This window comes from Galleria mellonella, unplaced genomic scaffold (assembly GCF_026898425.1).
Source record: "Galleria mellonella isolate WM207_F2 unplaced genomic scaffold, CSIRO_AGI_GalMel_v1 utg300, whole genome shotgun sequence".
Classification (NCBI taxonomy): Eukaryota; Metazoa; Arthropoda; class Insecta; order Lepidoptera; family Pyralidae; genus Galleria; species Galleria mellonella.
Window position 1 is genome coordinate 854,280 of NW_026442068.1, and position 17,880 is coordinate 872,159.

At 35.3% G+C, this 17,880-nt stretch overlaps 2 protein-coding genes across 9 annotated transcripts in view; both read left to right on the forward strand.

Annotated features, from left to right (window-relative positions):
- Positions 1 to 381: 381 nt before the first annotated feature.
- Positions 382 to 4,012, forward strand: LOC113523463 (probable arginine--tRNA ligase, mitochondrial). Of its 2 annotated transcripts, XM_052895675.1 has the most exons (4): positions 382 to 688; positions 1,034 to 2,138; positions 2,882 to 2,972; positions 3,471 to 3,654. In XM_052895675.1, exons 1-4 carry the CDS (start codon positions 671 to 673, stop codon positions 3,505 to 3,507), a joined length of 1,251 nt encoding a protein of 416 aa, XP_052751635.1. In that variant the 5' UTR covers positions 382 to 670; the 3' UTR covers positions 3,508 to 3,654. The 2 variants fall into 2 exon arrangements, with proteins under 2 accessions (XP_052751635.1, XP_026765246.2); XM_026909445.3 differs by lacking the exon at positions 2,882 to 2,972 and having other exon boundaries at positions 384 to 688; positions 3,471 to 4,012.
- Positions 4,013 to 6,001: 1,989 nt separating this feature from the next.
- Positions 6,002 to 17,880, forward strand: part of LOC113523464 (histone lysine acetyltransferase CREBBP) — a 29,000-nt gene continuing 17,121 nt past the window's right edge. For 2 of the 7 annotated variants that reach the window (XM_052895589.1, XM_052895591.1), the window contains exons 1-11: positions 6,002 to 6,569; positions 10,626 to 10,837; positions 11,199 to 11,406; positions 11,484 to 12,193; positions 12,387 to 12,525; positions 12,606 to 13,054; positions 13,267 to 13,385; positions 13,465 to 13,969; positions 14,440 to 14,922; positions 15,296 to 15,808; positions 16,440 to 16,597. In XM_052895589.1, coding sequence (XP_052751549.1) covers positions 6,485 to 6,569; positions 10,626 to 10,837; positions 11,199 to 11,406; positions 11,484 to 12,193; positions 12,387 to 12,525; positions 12,606 to 13,054; positions 13,267 to 13,385; positions 13,465 to 13,969; positions 14,440 to 14,922; positions 15,296 to 15,808; positions 16,440 to 16,597 — 3,581 coding nt within the window. In that variant the 5' untranslated portion in view covers positions 6,002 to 6,484. The remainder of the gene's footprint in view (positions 6,570 to 10,625; positions 10,838 to 11,198; positions 11,407 to 11,483; positions 12,194 to 12,386; positions 12,526 to 12,605; positions 13,055 to 13,266; positions 13,386 to 13,464; positions 13,970 to 14,439; positions 14,923 to 15,295; positions 15,809 to 16,439; positions 16,598 to 17,880) is intronic. The other 5 variants (XM_052895588.1, XM_052895592.1, XM_052895586.1 and 2 more) reach the window with 4 other exon arrangements.

A 17,880-nucleotide genomic window follows, 5' to 3' on the forward strand; every position in this document is an offset into this window, starting at 1 on the left:
TAAAACAGTAATATGGCGACATTATCAAATTGACATATTAGGCTAAAAGATAATTTTATAGATATGGTGGCTCAGAATCGGCCCCGTTTATTTACAGGTTGACCTAAAATTGTCTAAAATAAAAACATTAAAAAGTAGCATTGCCAGGTTGAATATTAATTTACTATTTTAAGTATAAATTTCTCCTTGCGAAATTTTAGAGATGAATTTTTGGAGAAAAATTTGTAGAAATTTGTTTAACTTTTTGGAAAGTTTTGGTACTTCTAAAACATACAAAGGTGGCGAAATAGGGAATACGATAACAGAGAGGGCAAGGTGAGCTTATTATACATTTGGAGAGAAAATATTTGGTTAAAACTCAAACTTCGCATCTGGCAATCTATTTTATAATTTTTTTTGGTTTGCAATTTTGAATGATACTTTTTTATTTCATATTAAATATTTCTTATGGAAGAAGTGGGATTATTTTAAACAAACATTCAATTTCTAAAAGATGTTTCGATTTCCAAATACCTAAATAAGATATGATTCATTCGACAAATCAACATTTTATTCAATAAATAGTACATTGAATTAACATATATAATAGTTGCGTTGTTTTTAAGCAGCTATTAGCTTTTAATTAAATACTGAATTATTTTTACCGTATACTTTAGGATCAAAATTTAAAATGACTTTAATAAACAAGGTAAGTACTTAATAATAAAATCAAATATTACATATGTAATATGGTTCTCTGGCAGTGGGCATTAATTTTTTTTTAACTTAAAGGTAACAAGCAGCCAACTTGTACCAACATTCTTAGAACACAGCTCCTCCTTAGATAAGAATACACTGTCTTAGATTTTTAAATCTTAAACATATTAATTTCTTTTCTTTCTCTTATATTTATAATTGACATTTTAGATTTAAGTGCCAAAAAATAGATTTAAATATTACCTATGGATTTAATAATAAGTTAGTATATATATTTTGTCTACTTATTGTGTTAATTGATAAGTAATAATAAGGGTATTAATTTTAATTTTTTCAGGTGTGTTCTATGACAGCGGACAGTGCAGTGTTAAAAAACATGAGGAATTTATATGTTTCTTATAGACATCATGAAAACAGTTTTGTACTTAATTTTTATAATAAAAAAATTCAGTATATGCAGGATCCACAGCAGAATAGCATACAAGAAAGGGATTCCGATGTATTACAGTTCAGTATAGATAGAGCAACAATGCTAAAGTATGTACTCACACACATATCATTTGAGAAACCTCATATAGAATCTGAAGAGAAACACATTGTTATTGATTTTAGCTCTCCAAATATTGCAAAGCCATTTCATGTTGGCCATTTGAGATCTACCATCATTGGTAACTTTATTGCGAATATTAATAAATTTTTTAACAATAAAGTCACCAAAATCAATTATTTAGGTGACTGGGGCACACAATTTGGGCTACTGCAATATGGATTACAAGCTAAAAATATTGATATTAGTAAACTTAAGAGTAACCCAATAAAATGTTTGTATGATACTTATGTTTATGCTAATAAATTATCAGCTACTGATGCCGAAGTACAGAATCAGGCAAGAAAGTATTTCTCTGACATAGAACAGGGCCAAATTAGTCTAGACAAATGGAAACAAATCAGAGAGCTTACTGTAACAGAACTTGAAAATGTATACCAAAGATTAGGCATACAGTTTGATGATTATCACTGGGAGTCAGATTATAATGGTAGAGCTATTAAACATATGATGGATTTGCTTGAACAGAAAAATATAATTGTAACAGATGACTCTGGAAAGAAAATAGCTAAAGTAAATAATAGAAATGTTACTGTGCTTAAAAGTGATAACTCTACCCTATACCTGTCTAGGGATATAGCAGCTCTCTTGGACAGGTACAGAAGATATAAATTTGATAAGATGCTCTATGTAGTAGATAATGCACAAACAGATCACTTTGCAGCTGTTTTTGAAATAGTAAGACAATTTGATAAGGAATGTACAGAGGGATGTCAGCATATAAAGTTTGGAAGAATAAAGGGTATGAGCACTAGAAGTGGTAATGTTGTCTTCCTTAATGATATACTAGATGAAGCTAAAAGGAAAATGTATGAAAAACAACAATTATCAAAAAGTAAGTTTCACAATTCACTGCAGGGGGTGAAATCTTAAACAAATTTTAATTAATTTTAATACACCCAGTAGAGTTTAATAGGTATCTAAATTAAAGTAAAAATGCTTTTTAACTCTCCTAATACTGGGATCCATTCTGACTCACACCCACTTATAAATCACCAAACAGAAAATATTTTAATTGCTGTGTTTTGATTTGAAGGGTGGGATATGGCGTGGGTATTTACAGGATACAGAGGAATAACACCTGAGTCCTCAGGAATGGCAACACATGGGAAGTATCATGGGCGAAATAGTATACTTTGTTATGTCCATGGTATGTTATGTTATGCTCATGTCTATAGGCGATGGTTACCACTTTCCATCAGGTGGGCCGTCAGCTTGTTTGCCATTCTAAGCTGTATAAGAAAAAAAAAAGAACACTCAGGGTGCCGTTTTGTCCATCCATCTATCTATTACAGTGCTATATTTCTACAACTACAAATGCTATTGATTTTAAATTTGGAATAGTTTTACATATTGTTGGCCCACATACATTGTAATAAAAATAATTGAAAAATATTTTCATTTTCTTTGCTAGGGGCAAAAAGGACCACCCAAAATTTCAAAATGGAACTAGTTCAAGTGGGGTATCATAGAAAAGGGCTTCATTTGTACATTTTAAAACTGATTTTTATATTATAAAGATATATGTAAATATTACAGGTAAAATAATGTTTACCTAGTACTGTTTTTTTTTTTCAGATATTATCCCAAAACATTTAAAAACAAAGTTATGTATTCCAGTTTTTAGGCCCCAAAATAATAAAATTCACAATTTTGGTATCAACAATAAGTATGTTAACTTAATATTTATTTCCATATTAAGTGTCATAATCCCGGTATAGAATGGGCTACCCATTCTTTTACCGTGGGTGTCATAAGAAACAACTAAGGAAATTTAATGTTCAATGGATACATAGCAGCATCACATTTAACATGTCTCCAAAGCCTATCTGTGGTTGCAAACCCACCTGCCAAAACCTGGTAATAACTGATAAACCCTCCCAAGGGGGAGGCATATGTTCAGCAGTGGACAGTTAAAGGCTGCTAAAACTAAATATACAAATCTTGTCTAAATGTACAAATCAAAAACTTTCTTGTATAAATACATCCAGTATAATTTGAATCAGAACTACTTTCAATTTAGTTAATAATGCTCTAGAATATATTTCATATATTTATACACCAGTAATTTCCTCTTATATATTGAACTAAAAATATAAGTAATACCCACCTAGTATATGAACATGAAACAACAATATATTTATAATTACACTTTAATATTTTACAGATACAAGAAGTTCTGCTATGAACGAAAAGACCTGTGACATACTTGGAACAACAGCAGTTATAGTCAATGATTTGAAGCAACGAAGACAAAAGGATTATGTGTTTGACTGGGATAGGGCTCTACAAAGTGAAGGGGACAGTGGCATCAAACTCCAATATTTACACTGTAGACTGTGGAGTCTGGAACTGAACTGTGGAGTATCACTGCCAGATGCATGTGACCCTAGCTGTCTACCTGAAGAAATTATTGGCGATGTAGTTGCAGAATTAGCAAAATTTGAAGACATTCTATATAGATCTCACACAGACTATGAAGCTTGTATCATTGTTAACTATTTATTTCGTCTAGCAAGATATGTAAATAAAATGTTTAATGAATTAAAAGTTAAGAATGTTGATCCACATGTTGCAGCCCAGAGGCTCCTGGTCTATCACTCAGCTCGTATTGTTGTTAAAACAGGACTAGAGATACTAGGTGTTAAACCACTGAAAGAAATGTGATACATGCTAATAAAGATATTTATTTAGAAAGTTTAAAATTGATTTTGGTTGCATTATAAATACTAATACTACTAGCTTTTACCCGCCACTTCATCCGCGTAGCTGGAATGTGTTTACTGACCAGGATAAAATGTAGCCTATATCCTACTCTTTCCCATATAGTATGTGTATAACAAATTTCATAATTTATAACCGACATCTGTAGATATCCAATCGGTTACGGGACTAAGGTAACAAACAAACTTGCATTTTTTACACAGAGATTTTTGTAGATATATCAAACCATATTACAGTAATTCTCTTCTGACTTTCTTAATTTCATTCTTTAGTCATATACCTGAAGTTACCCAAGATATTTACGACTTCAGTACTATAGTAGTATAAGGATATAAAATATCTATCTTAAGTACCAAATATACGTAAAAAAAAATATTGAAATAAGTATTTTCCACAAACTATTATTTTGTCGAGCATATTAGGATCTTAGAACATCTGTGATAGTTTGTTTGCGGTGTTGTCCATCATCAATTCTGTTAATAAGTTACATTAGGTACTATTAGTACCAGAGGGCCTACCATGAAATGTTTCCCGAAATTTCAGAGCCGAACGAAACATTTGATGTTAAAATTACATAATACTTACCGTTTAAAAATATTAAAATATTATTCCTTTGGACTTTTATGGTAGAATTTGTGACGAACGAAATGTTAAGCTTCATTTACTGGGCCGTATTAGGTATGAAAGAAAACACGAAATTGAGTCCAAAACTTCGGAATTTCATTTCATGTTAAGCCTCTAGATACTATTTTATATTGTAGTACCCATAAGAAATAAAAGATGAGAGTTAATTTAGATAAGTTAATTCATTGTGACCTACCGCAGGTATTGTTTTTTAATAGTTAATCATAGAATCTTAATCCTGCCCATGCTAACAATATATGCCGGCGGGGCACCTGCGACTCATGATAGGTGAGAATGAAAGCAGGTCAGTTAGCCCATCGTGATGAATAGACCTGAAATTCAGCACTGTTTCCAGGGAGGACTACATGGAGGTTGTCCTGGTTGGGTATATTGCTAGCAAAGAGACCCTTAGACATTGCTAACAATTCTTTCTACTCCCACCGATGATTGTAACGAAAGTCATTAGGAATTAACTATGATAGTTTCCAATGGAGCCGTATAAAAATCTATTGTAAAGATATATTATTACTACGTAATGCGGCCGTCAATCCTAACCGTAAAGGAGAGGTGCGCGAGACCAGGATGAACAGTAATAGCCTTATCCTTCTCCATCCCATAATTTTAAGGAAGTACCTATTTACTGACAATAATTAAGTACCTAATTACATATGTATGGAAAAATTAAATTTATAACTGAAAATAAAAAAGTTTATAAAAATAAAAAAATCCAGAACTGTAACTTATAGTTGCTTAATCAAGAACGTAAATTTTAATATTAATTCTAAATATTCAATATTAGGTTAAAAATAATTACACGTTATTTTTATTATCCAAAAATTTATATTAGAATGAATTGTTTAACAACAAAATATATAGATATTGATTATTTATTAATACACAAATATTTAAGGCTGTATAAAAAATAACTTTGTCTTTCATAAAAACCTAAAATGTGTCTATGGTGGAACATTTTAACTATAGACAAGCGGTAAAGACACGTATTGATAATGGCCACTCCCGATTTGGAGGGAATTTTCAAATACATTATTAGTGTTTATAATTTTTATACTATTAAATAACATATGCTTCTAATACTTAAAAGATAATTAAATTTAATAATGAAAAACTAACTTATTTATAAAATAGGGCCAAACAATAGCAATTATAAAACAAAAACTTGATTACATGAGGATTATGACTTCGGCTTTCTTCGTATGTATTCGGTTTTGAACGCCGTGACGTCAGAAATTTCAGACCGATCCTGCGTCAAATCGGCACTTCCGGCAGTCACGTGGTATGCACGGGCCAATCACAATGCTTGGTTTCTTTATAGGCCGACATTTTCTGACAAGCGTAGAAAAAGTTTTCATCAACAGCCGCCATTTTGCGCTGGACAGACTGAGAAGAATTTCGGAATTTGTCGTGTAAATTTTCTGTTTTTTCTTACATCATTTTATCATAAACTGTACCATTCCGTGTATTTTAAAGTGTTAAGTGAAATTGTGTTGTTCGATCAAATAAATAAGGCCCATAAAGTAGAGAAAATCTGGTGATATTGTTTTCATTTATTGTGTAGTTCGACGGAAGATGGTGAGAGGGTCTGTGTAGCTCTTCGATTCGGAGCTTTGTAATGGCGAATACTTGAGTGAGAAATTTTAATATGTGCCTTCAATGGTGCGAAGGACATCGGACGATTGTGATGTGGGTGAATTACGTTATAATGGATGACAAATCGCTCTAAAATGTTATTTCTTGAAGATATAAGACATAAAAGTGTTATTTGAATCGGCGGGCCGAAATATTCACGACGGCTTACGTTTAGTAAACAGAGCCATGGCCGATCATCATGTGGATGAACCGCCTAACAAGCGGGCAAAAATGATCAGGGACCCTTTTCAGGGTCCCTCGGACTCCGCGGGTGAGTACTTTAATATTTTATACAAGTTTAACAAGTGTTGAAACGATGTTCTGTCATTATTATCTTTCTTTAATTTTTGACATTTTGCCGTCGTTCTTGTTAGCGCCTCGCAAGATTTGCGTCGTATTATTGTTTCTTCACTGTCGTAATTTAATGCAATTTAAGCCAAAAATAATCTCTAGTAATATTTTACATTACTGTAGAAAATTATGTTAGTTGTATCTCATCAAACTGATAAAAACTTATGTTCGAGTAGTTATAACTTTTATTACAAGAACATCGAATTTTAATGGTGTTTCTTTCTAAAAATATATTCTTTACCAGAAAATCAAGGTTCAAAAGTTTGTTTATAAACATTTCTATAATATTAAAAAATCTATCAAATTAGGTCATGGTCTCTTTTTTGCACTATAATTTGTTAAATTTAATATGAAATAATTGTCTATATTCAATTTTTAAAATACACAAAAATTTTCTGGTTCTAATTACCTAATAAATTCTTGTTTTTAAATTAATTCTGTCTTAGGTTTGACCTACATAATTTTTTATTATGTAGAATAAAAAAAAAAATTACCAGTTATTTTACAGATAGTGTGAAAAGAATATTGCTATAACTTTCACCATATATACTTTTACCATATAAACTTTTAAAATGAGACTATATGTATATGAAAATATTGGTTATGGCTATAGGTATAACAATGTTCTATATATTTTTTACTCCAATAAATTGGTATATAATAGTATTACTACTAAAAATAAAATATAAATATATAATATTTTTATAAATTATTTTTGATGATTAAGATCACAATGTGACACATAACCTATTGGCAAATGATATGAAAGAAATTGTCACTTAAATTATTTTACCATAGTATTCTTTATAGTAAAATGTTGCTTTGTTTGTTCATGGTATAATTTTTCATTAAAAATTAAATAAATTTGATAATAAATAGTTTTATGTAAAACTTGATATTGTTTACACTATGAAATGCTTCATAAATATGGATTCATTATATATGTGTGGCATTAGATAAAAAATAATAATATGATCTCTTGACTGTAATTCCTTAGGGGGTAATAATCAATTAATAAAATTGATTTGATTATGAAATTCCACTCTCTATAACTGGAGCCAGTTTGTGTAGATAATCACCTTACAGGACATGTCAATAAGACAATGCTGTGTTGTCTATGATTAGTAATTCCTTTTATTATTTCAATTTGATATTATATTTTGCATAATAAATAATATATAAATATTATTATTCTGAATAAGAATAGTTTTTATTAAATTTAATATTATTATCAATATTTTTGAATAGTCATTTTGTATGTTTATAATCTAAACAAAATTTTAGTATAATTCCTTTTTAAAGAAAGCCAGAACTACTTTTTATTTAATTCTTAATGGGCCATACTGTAATAGTTTTGCTAAACATAACATTAAAATTATAGTTTTAGGTTTGCTATTAGGGAATGGTACCACAGTTTTTAACCCATTGTCTAATTATATTAAATCCTTACCACATAATTTTTAATGTCATATTAGTAACAGAAGTACAATAGTTATATGAAAATTGATTTATTTTATTATCTTCTGTTCTGTTCTGTTCAGGTCTGTAGGCCACGTTTCCTCAGGGAGACTGTTGGTTTGTTTGGCATTTTAAGTTGTAAGAAAAAATCACAGATTTTAATTTTTCTACACTTTTGCTCTGTAGTAATTATAATATTTCTAATGTTAGCAGTCAGAATGATTACTTTTGTTTCTTTCCTAAAAAAACCTTTTCTTTTTTTAAGAAAGAACTTTTCTTATCTTGAATAAATAGGAGGGAACATATAAATTCTGCTATTCTCTATCTCTAAATCTTTGTTCTAAGATTATAACAAATTTCAGTTTAGATCTGCTTTACATTTTTGTTCTTGGTGGGTTAAAACATACTAATACTTTCACTAAATTATCAATTTAAATTTTATAGATAAAAAGCTATCAAAATTTTTAAAAACCTATAAAAATGTTTAGTAATTTTCATTTTAGAACTTCATCAACCACAGATTTTATTAATTCATTGTTTAAGGATTACAAAATAATAGAATATTTACAGTAAATATAGGTTATGTTTTATAATTTTTAAATTGACAATAAAAAAATACATCTGGAATAAAAAAACAAAGACATTATTTATATTTATGTCATGGAAGAAAGTTCTTGACATGCTGCTACTGACTGTTGATCTACATTCATTGCCAAAGAACTCATATTTTGTGTTGTTCAGTAATATGAAATAGACTAGACCATTTGTTGATGAAATTTCATACATGTAGCATATCCTGCCAGACCACATTATCAAACAAGATTGTGAGTGTCTACCTTAAAGCTGTTAATCATATATAAATACTGAATATAATATTTGTGTATATCAAATATCAATTCAATAAAGTGAACAGAAACAATGATATTTAATTTTGTGTTTGGCTTATTATGGTTCAGGTGTCCTAAAGTCATTCTAACCTCTGAATTTATCAAATGTTGTTAAATGCAATCCAAATATGGATAAAGAAAAAAAAATTCTCTCTTCTCTCAACTTAACTTTAATCCAATTTTTACCTGCAAGCCATTAAGACCCAAAAGAACTTTCACTAGGCAATATAGCACAATTTTTTTAACCCAATAACAATTATAACAAACAACAACAAAAGCTAATAACAATTATAACAATGGAGTAAACATATTGCATCTAGACTTGTAACTGTGCTTTTTTTTATCTTTCCAATATTTTCCTGATAGCTGTGTCAGACAGATATCCAAATCTAGTCTATAATATGTAAGGTATCGAGATATTACTTTCTGATGTTGAAAATTCTCAAATAATATATCTAAATGTTTTTTAACTAGCTTGTTCAATATTATTTTCAGTCTAAACTACATTTTTTCACTTATATAGATTAAAAAAAATTCTATCTACCTATGTAACCACACTCTTGTCCATAATTTAGAAGGAAATGTTGTTATTTTGCTTTAACAGTTACTTAAAAGTTGATGATTTAATTCTTTGTCATTAATTTTGCTTCTGGAAAGCCATTCAACAATAAGACAAATACAACAAAATAAATCAATGTTTAAAAAATGAACAACACTGCTCAGTTATATTTTTAGATGTCAAATATGATTTTGATATATATTGGCATAATTAGATACAACCATTGTTTGGTTATAGAAATTGAGGGTTAAGACATGTGTTTCTAAATAAAAACACAAAACATTTAAATCATAACACATCAAATTTGCTAATGAAATGCTTGCAAAGATAAATTTTATTTTCTTTGATTTCATTTAGATCAATTTCATATTTAAAGAAAGCACATGAATGAACATGGCAAGGAAGAATTAAATTTTCTTTTTCAAAAAGTTGCTGTGCTTCTAAGCAATCTGCATTGTCCTCAACTGATAAACTGCAGTATGGTCCTATTCTGAAACCCATAAGAATTTAATGAAACCAAATGTAATGCCAATCAATATTCTGATTATAGAATGTTCAAAATACTTTCTAACTCCCCAGAGTTTTTGAGAAATTATATTAGAGTACTATAGAATTATGAAGACGACTATCCCTTTTATTTTTTATAAAAGAATCCTATTATAAAAATGTTGTCACATTTAAACAACATTAAAAGGTGTAAGAGGACTATTTATTAGACTAGGCAATTTTTTTTTAATTCATAATCAAAAAATGTAATCTTAAGTTTTGGAGTTAATCCTTATATAATATTTAAAAAAGTCAGCTTGCTTATTGATTATTTAAATTATTTATTATTAGGCAAAATATTCCTAAAGAAATAATTCAATTTACTAATTAAAAAAGGGATTGATAAGAAAAACACCATAGAATCTATTTTTAAAGAATTGGACTCACACTTTATTTATTCCTTCCACTTACAATACTGCCTGGAATTTTATTAAGGCCAGATTATAGTAAAATTATTTAAAAAATATATCTAATGTGATTAACAACTAACTTAACTGAATATTAAATTATATAATTCTTATTGCAGCAGATGGGTTTTCAAACCTTGACATGTTTGACCTGGAGAATCGCCTTCCTGATGAACTTATGGGCTCTTGGGTCGAACAGCCTGGAGTCACGGGTCCTAAGCCCCCAGCTCAGGGGCCAGGACCTGGGGGGCAATTGGCCCCACAACAACTTAACGGGGATGACCCGACAGCTGCTATGCAGAGACAAATGAACAATCACCTTATACAACAAGTGAGTACCTGGGGCTGATGGATTATTTTTAGTAATAGGAGAATATAATAAAATTATCTTTTTTTTTACTTGAATCAAGAAAACAATCTTAGATTTTTTTTTTATAAATAACAGTCCATAAGTAAGAAAAACAAATAATACATATATAGGCTCTTCATTGTGTTGAATGTTTAAAACTTATTCCACAGAGATTTCTTATAAAGGAGTACTTAAACATATGTTTATGTATTCCTTTTTTAGGAATCTGTTTTTTTTTAATTACAATTTAAATATTAAGATTATATATATATATATATATATATATATAAGTATAATAGTGTAATTTATATGGGGATGTACTAATGATGTATGCCGTTTTTTGGTCTTTTCACAGGGCAACAAAAGTGGCTTAGTAGGCCACACAAATTCTTTAGGATTGAGTAGTTTAGGAAGTAAGAGTCCAAATTTACAATCACCTCCAAACGTATCTGTATCAAAGGACCTGATGGGTGGAATGCACTCACAACTAATGCCAAATACAAGTCATCCAAATCAATTACATTCAACAATCCCGATGAGCTCCATTCCAGGTATGTATTACGATTGTTATGAGAAAAATAGAAATACCATAATATAAAAAAATTGTTAAATAAAACTTACTTTACAGGAATGAATGTTGCAAATGTTGGAGGAAATATGATAGTGACAAATAGCAATATGACTGGCGCCGGCATGCTCGGCAGCGGAATCATAAATAATGTCAATAAGCAATTGCCAACTCTTATGGCTGGAAATCATCACGCGACACCACCACATCATCCGCATGCACAGCAGATGCAAAATGGGCCTCTCGGGGGTCGAGTCGGTGGCGTAGGGGGAGTCGGGGGCGTGGGCATGCAGGCACCGAATATGCGCACTAGCCTACAACATCATCCGCGTATGCAGGCCCCGGGTGGGGGTGCGCTGCTAACGCCTTACCATCCCACGTACGGACAGTCGGCGACGGGGAGTAACGCAGGCGCACCGGTTCCGCGACCGCCAGGCGTTCGATTCGGGCCCCCCGGCGAAAGCGGCGGCGGTGCGGCACAGGCCGTGCCTCCGGCGCCGTCACCGCAGACGCCAGGCGCGCCGGCCGGCGGCCAATCGCAGCCGCAAGCCGCCACGCAAGCCGCTGCCCCGCCCTCAGCACCACCCGCGCCCTCTGGCTCCATCGCCGATCCAGAGAAGCGCAAGCTCATCCAACAACAGCTCGTTCTCCTGCTGCATGCGCATAAATGTCAGCGGCGCGAGTTGCAATCCAACGGAGAGACGTGGCAGTGCTCATTGCCGCACTGCAAGACTATGAAAGGAGTTCTGACACATATGATGTCGTGTCAAGTGAGTAGATAATGTGCCTTGCCCTTCATACTTCTTGACCCCGACTTTGGACTCTGTAAATTTTATGAGATAGATGCCTTACCTTTCCTCACGTCGCGTATTGCTAGATGCGAAGTCGTGGTCGAGCAGTTAACATTTAGAGAAAAGATATTTTAATATGTATACAATAATTAACAAATTTCTTCAATTTTAGGCCGGTAAAAATTGTGCAGTACCCCATTGTTCCTCATCGAGACAAATAATCAATCATTGGAAGCATTGTAACAAAAATGACTGCCCTGTTTGTTTACCACTAAAACAAGCTGACAGGACTAGAACCAATAACATGAACTGTAAGTTTTGTAAATTTACTATACTCAATCTTGTGGTACCTAAATTTTGAATAACTAAAATCTTTATCATATATGTACAGCGGCACCAGTGAGCCACACGACGACGGGCGTCGGCGGAGGGACCGTTTCTGGCGTGAATGTAGGGGGCGTCGCGGGCGTCGGCAACGTAGGAGTAGGCACCGTGGGCACGGTAGGCGGGGTGGGAGGCGTGGGCAACGCGGGCGGTGGCATGAGCGGCGTGGGCGTGAACTCGCTGCCGACGGTGGCGGCGGCGAGTGCGGCGCCGACCGCGAGCAGCACGCAGGGCGTGGACATGAAGCGAGCGTACGAGGCGCTGGGCATCGCGTGCCCCACATCCGTGTCCAACATGGTGGGCGGCGGTTTCCCGCGCGCCGCGCTCGCGCGCATGCCCGTGCCGCGTCCGCCCGGCCTTGCCGATGTCGTGCAGCAGCCACAGCAGATGTCGCAGTTGTTCGCCGCGCACCAGAACCAGCAGGACCTACAGCAACAGCAGCAGCAGCAGCAGTTGGTCAGTACATTCTACTGTTAGAATCGGTGCACGCCGATCGAGAGGCGGCCAAGAGTACTTTTGCTCTTGCAATATATGTAATAAAAGACAACTTTCAAATCATAATGCAATTGTCGTTTCGCTATGTCGGCATCCACTGATTATCAATATTTTTTTTATTTTATCATTTGTAAACAGTGGTTGAGCAAAAGCTAATTATAATTTAATTACAGATGAGCGCTGGCACACTACAATTACCCGGTGGACCTGTGACCGCTAACCCTGCCGCTGGTACGAAAGAGTGGCATCAGTCTATAACATCCGATCTCAGAAACCATCTTGTTCATAAACTGTAAGTACTCTTCACTGTTATGATGTCTATTTACAGTTCCATGTAGTTACAGGCATATTTAAAAATTGTTATTTTACAGGGTGCAAGCTATTTTTCCAACCCCAGATCCTCATGCGATGCTCGACAAGAGAATGCACAATTTAGTGGCTTACGCGAGAAAGGTCGAAGGCGACATGTACGAAATGGCAAGCACGAGATCAGAGTATTACCATCTACTTGCCGAGAAAATTTATAAAATACAAAAGGAGCTTGAAGAAAAGAGACAAAAAAGAAAGGAACAGCAACAACTGCAAGCTCAACAGCAACAACAACAACAGCAGCAACAACAGCAACAAAATCAGTTACAACAGCAGCAGCAACAGCAGCAGCAGCCAGTGAATGTTATGTCGGGTGGGGGGGTTATGAGCGGCGGACGGCCTCCAGCGCCCAACACCGTGGTGGGAATCTCGCGGCCAACGATGCCGACACAGCCAACGCTACCAGGCATGCGCATCCCGTCGCCCGGAATGACCCACGGCATGCCCACAAATCGTATGGCCTTTCAGAGCAACCTCGTCGGACCTCCCGGCCCAAGCCCCAATCAGGTGAGTCCCAGTAATTACTTAGTTGAATAATATTTGTTGTTACTATTATATATACTATTTAGTGTATATTTAGTGAATAAATAACATGAAAAAACAATATCTATGTAAATTTGTGGGTAGTAGGATATTTTGAAATTCTGAATAATTTTATATATAATAATCTCCCTCAGTGTATATGCAGATGCAGAATTACATTTATATTTAATGCAAAAGTTATGTTAAATTAGGAACTTATTGCATATTTTCATGATATGACAAAAGACTTGCTTGTTCTACTGATTTATATATGTTAACTGAATGTGTGTGAAAGCCGATAGGCGAGGATGAAGGTGGAGCAGTTGACTCGTTGTGACGTCACTGAGAGTTAACTACATCGGTTTTTAGAGGGGATCATGTGGAGGTTTAATTAGCAACAATACTCTCCTCCATATCGATAGTGACTAGAAATCTAATTTGAAAACCGTTGTCAGATGCCGCAAACGCCGAACGGCGGTACGGTGGGCGTGGGGAGCGTGGGGCCGGGCATGTCGCCATTCGGGCAGCCGATGACGTCGCCCGCGCCGCAGTACCCGCCGCTGGCCAGCAACGGGCCCGCGCCGCTGGCCTCGCCCGGCCACCCGGGCGACAAGCCGCGCCTGGCTTCAGGCCCCGCCGCGAGCCCCTTCGTCAACCACTCGGGGCCGTTCTCGCGCGAGGCGGCCGCGTCGCCGGGCACGGGCGCGGCGGCGGCGCCCGGCACGCCCGCCACGCCGCTGGCGCTGCCCAGCCCCGCGCCCGACCCGCGCCCGGCGGCGCGCGCGCCGCCCGCGCAGCCGCCCGCGCCGCCCGCGCCCGCCGCGCCCGCCGCGCCCGCCGCGCCCGCCGCGCCGCCCGCCGCGCCAGCCAACGCCGCGCCCGCCGCGCCCGCGCCGCCGCCTGCGCCGCCCATTGACGACTCGGATCTATCGCAGGAGGTCAGTGCTTCCAAGTGTTTAGATAGAGCTGCTCTTAATCTACTTTGTACTCCTAAGCAATTACTAGTCCGATTTAATGCAACTTTTTATTGTCCCTCGGACAACTAAAAGGTAAAAACCTTTTAGTCTGCCTGATCACCTCCTTAAAACCGGAATTATTTATAGTTGTTACCTGTTAGTCAGGTGATCTTAGAATGCAACTAACTGGATGAGGTGTCATTACATCAGATATTTATCAACCAATAACTATATTGTTATTGTATAGCTTTCTTCTAGAGGTCTCCTTTTTATCTTTTATCTTTATAATTATAACAAGACCAAAAGATTAGAGTGCATTCTAAGGAGCTCTACCTAATGGCTTGTTTTGTATTAGCAGGTTCGCATAAAACAGGAACCAGAGGAAACCCGAATCAAAGAGGAGCCAGAAGATGACTGCGGGGGTAAAGGTATGCGAGACGAGACCCCGAGTGAGCGCGATTCTTCAGAGCGCACCGATTTTGTAGTAAAGCAGGAAATAAAATCAGAAATCAAGCAGGAAGTAAAAGATGAATCGAACGAAGGCACGACTGAGGGGGCGAGCACGAGGCGCGTGTTCGTCTTCAAGCCAGAGGAGTTACGCCTTGCGCTGATGCCAACCCTGGAAAAGCTGTTCCGCCAGGAGCCCGAGTCGCTACCTTTCCGCCAGCCAGTAGATGCACAAGCTCTGGGTATCCCCGACTACTTCGACATAGTCAAAAATCCTATAGACTTATCTACAATTAAGATGAAACTTGATCGCGGCGAGTACAAAGATCCGTGGGAATATGTAGACGACGTGTGGCTTATGTTCGAAAATGCGTGGCTCTACAATCGCAAGAATTCCCGCGTGTATAGATACTGTAATAAAGTGAGTATATTATTTGTTAAGAAAGGATTCATATGATTATTTTTGTCAATATATATTAGCACAGCTAGAAATTTTTACTAATATGTAATTAACATTGGGTTAACAGTGGGTTGGTTAAAAATAGGGAATGTTTTCTAGATGGGTTTTTTTATAATGGAATGGTAATCCCTTCTGCACTAATGGTATTCGCTGACAGAATCAGTGAGGAACGATAGGTAAGAATGAAAAGGCAACAGCCAATCGTGTCGAATACTCCTAAAATTCAGCATCATGGTTTCGAGGGGAACACATGCAGGTTGACCTGATAGGGTATACTGCTAGAAATGGGGCTGGTAGTCTGCATTACTAATAATCCCTTTTTCCCTGGCATGCCAACCATGATCCATCTAGCATCATAACAACTAATATCCGTCTAGGAGTGGGAGGGAGTTCTAGAAAAGTTTCTCAACTGGTCTTTAGAGTTCTCTCACTCTTCATTCCCCTTGTTCCTTTCTACTGTGCCTAGTCAATGTAGTATGTATTTTGTAGCATATATGTGGCCAACTACTATACTTTTCTAAGCCCTAAAAAGAGACAACTTATATTTCAAGTTATATATTCAAATGAGTCATAATACATGTACACATTTTAGTTGTCGGAGGTGTTCGAGCAAGAAATAGATCCAGTGATGCAAAGTCTCGGATACTGCTGTGGAAGAAAATATACATTCAACCCCCAAGTACTGTGTTGCTATGGCAAGCAACTGTGCACGATACCTCGCGACGCCAAGTACTTCAGTTACCAGAACAGGTTAGTTGTCACAATTGTGCCTTAGGGGCGTATTACATTATCATAGACATATGATCATCTAGACAAGTCTATCAATTTTAAGCTATTGAAGCTACAGCTTGTGTGGTAAGCTTATCAGTTCGATTGAAACTGTTCGATTCTTTAACTATATGATCCTATTAATTTGATAGTGTAATAGGCCTCTTAAACTAGCTGTACGTTATGATGGCATTTTTTATGGTCATATGGTCAACTACTCATAAGGACCTTTAATGTAGTTGGAATTTTCAACCAACTTCCTATGGAGGAGTAACATACTGTTGTACTACTATACTATCAATTATCAGAGTACTAGTAAGATAGTAAAAATCCCATCAAACCATGCCGCTAGCTTATTATATGTTAAAATTAAATGAACAATATTTTCCACTCTTATGGAAGAGATTCGTTCATTTATCGTGTCTTAGTAATTGAAGAATAAAGCTTTTGTCATTTTATTATTTTTACTTTTGTCTTTTATTATTATTTTCGATTTTACAATAATGTATAAAATATGAATGAACTATATTTAGTTTTGGGTGTGTTTAATTTATCATTAGTTACTAATATTTTACATTTGTATTCTACTAGTTTGATTTTATAAGTGCATTATAGTTAAAAAAAAAAAAAAAAAACTTTAGTGAACAAACCTTTTTTGATCCCCTGAAAAAAATAGGATGGTTTATGAATTTTTGGCGATCATAATTGTTTTTGTGAGTAATAAGCTATATATGGATACTGACACAATTTCTAATCAAAATCCATCTCTATCTTTACGCCAGGTCCTTTATGGGGTAGGCAGAGAAAAGCGAGTGCAAACAGCCTCTGTACTTAAAATATATCTCTTACACTTTCATAATTCGTCTATGCATGAATATCCCTAGACTGATGTTTCTCATGGACAATACAAATTGAATAATATAAATTAGGTCTCATATGGTACAGGGTTCATCTTTCTGCCGTGTGTCCGCAATCTCTTTCATCATGCAAAATATGCTACATTCTCTTCATGTGCCAATCCTACCATTTTCTATTTATTTTTTACATCGACACTGTCTTCTAATCTGTTTTCACGCTACGACTGTTTAGTTTCTGAATATTTTATTACATTTATGGAGACATGCATTACTTATTATCCGTCTATAGATGATTGCAATGAGATGGATATATTAAGAACAGTCAGTAAATGAAAGATAAGATCTAGCGAAAACATCTATTTAAACGAAACGAGTATTTATTTATAGATATAAAGTATGAACACATTT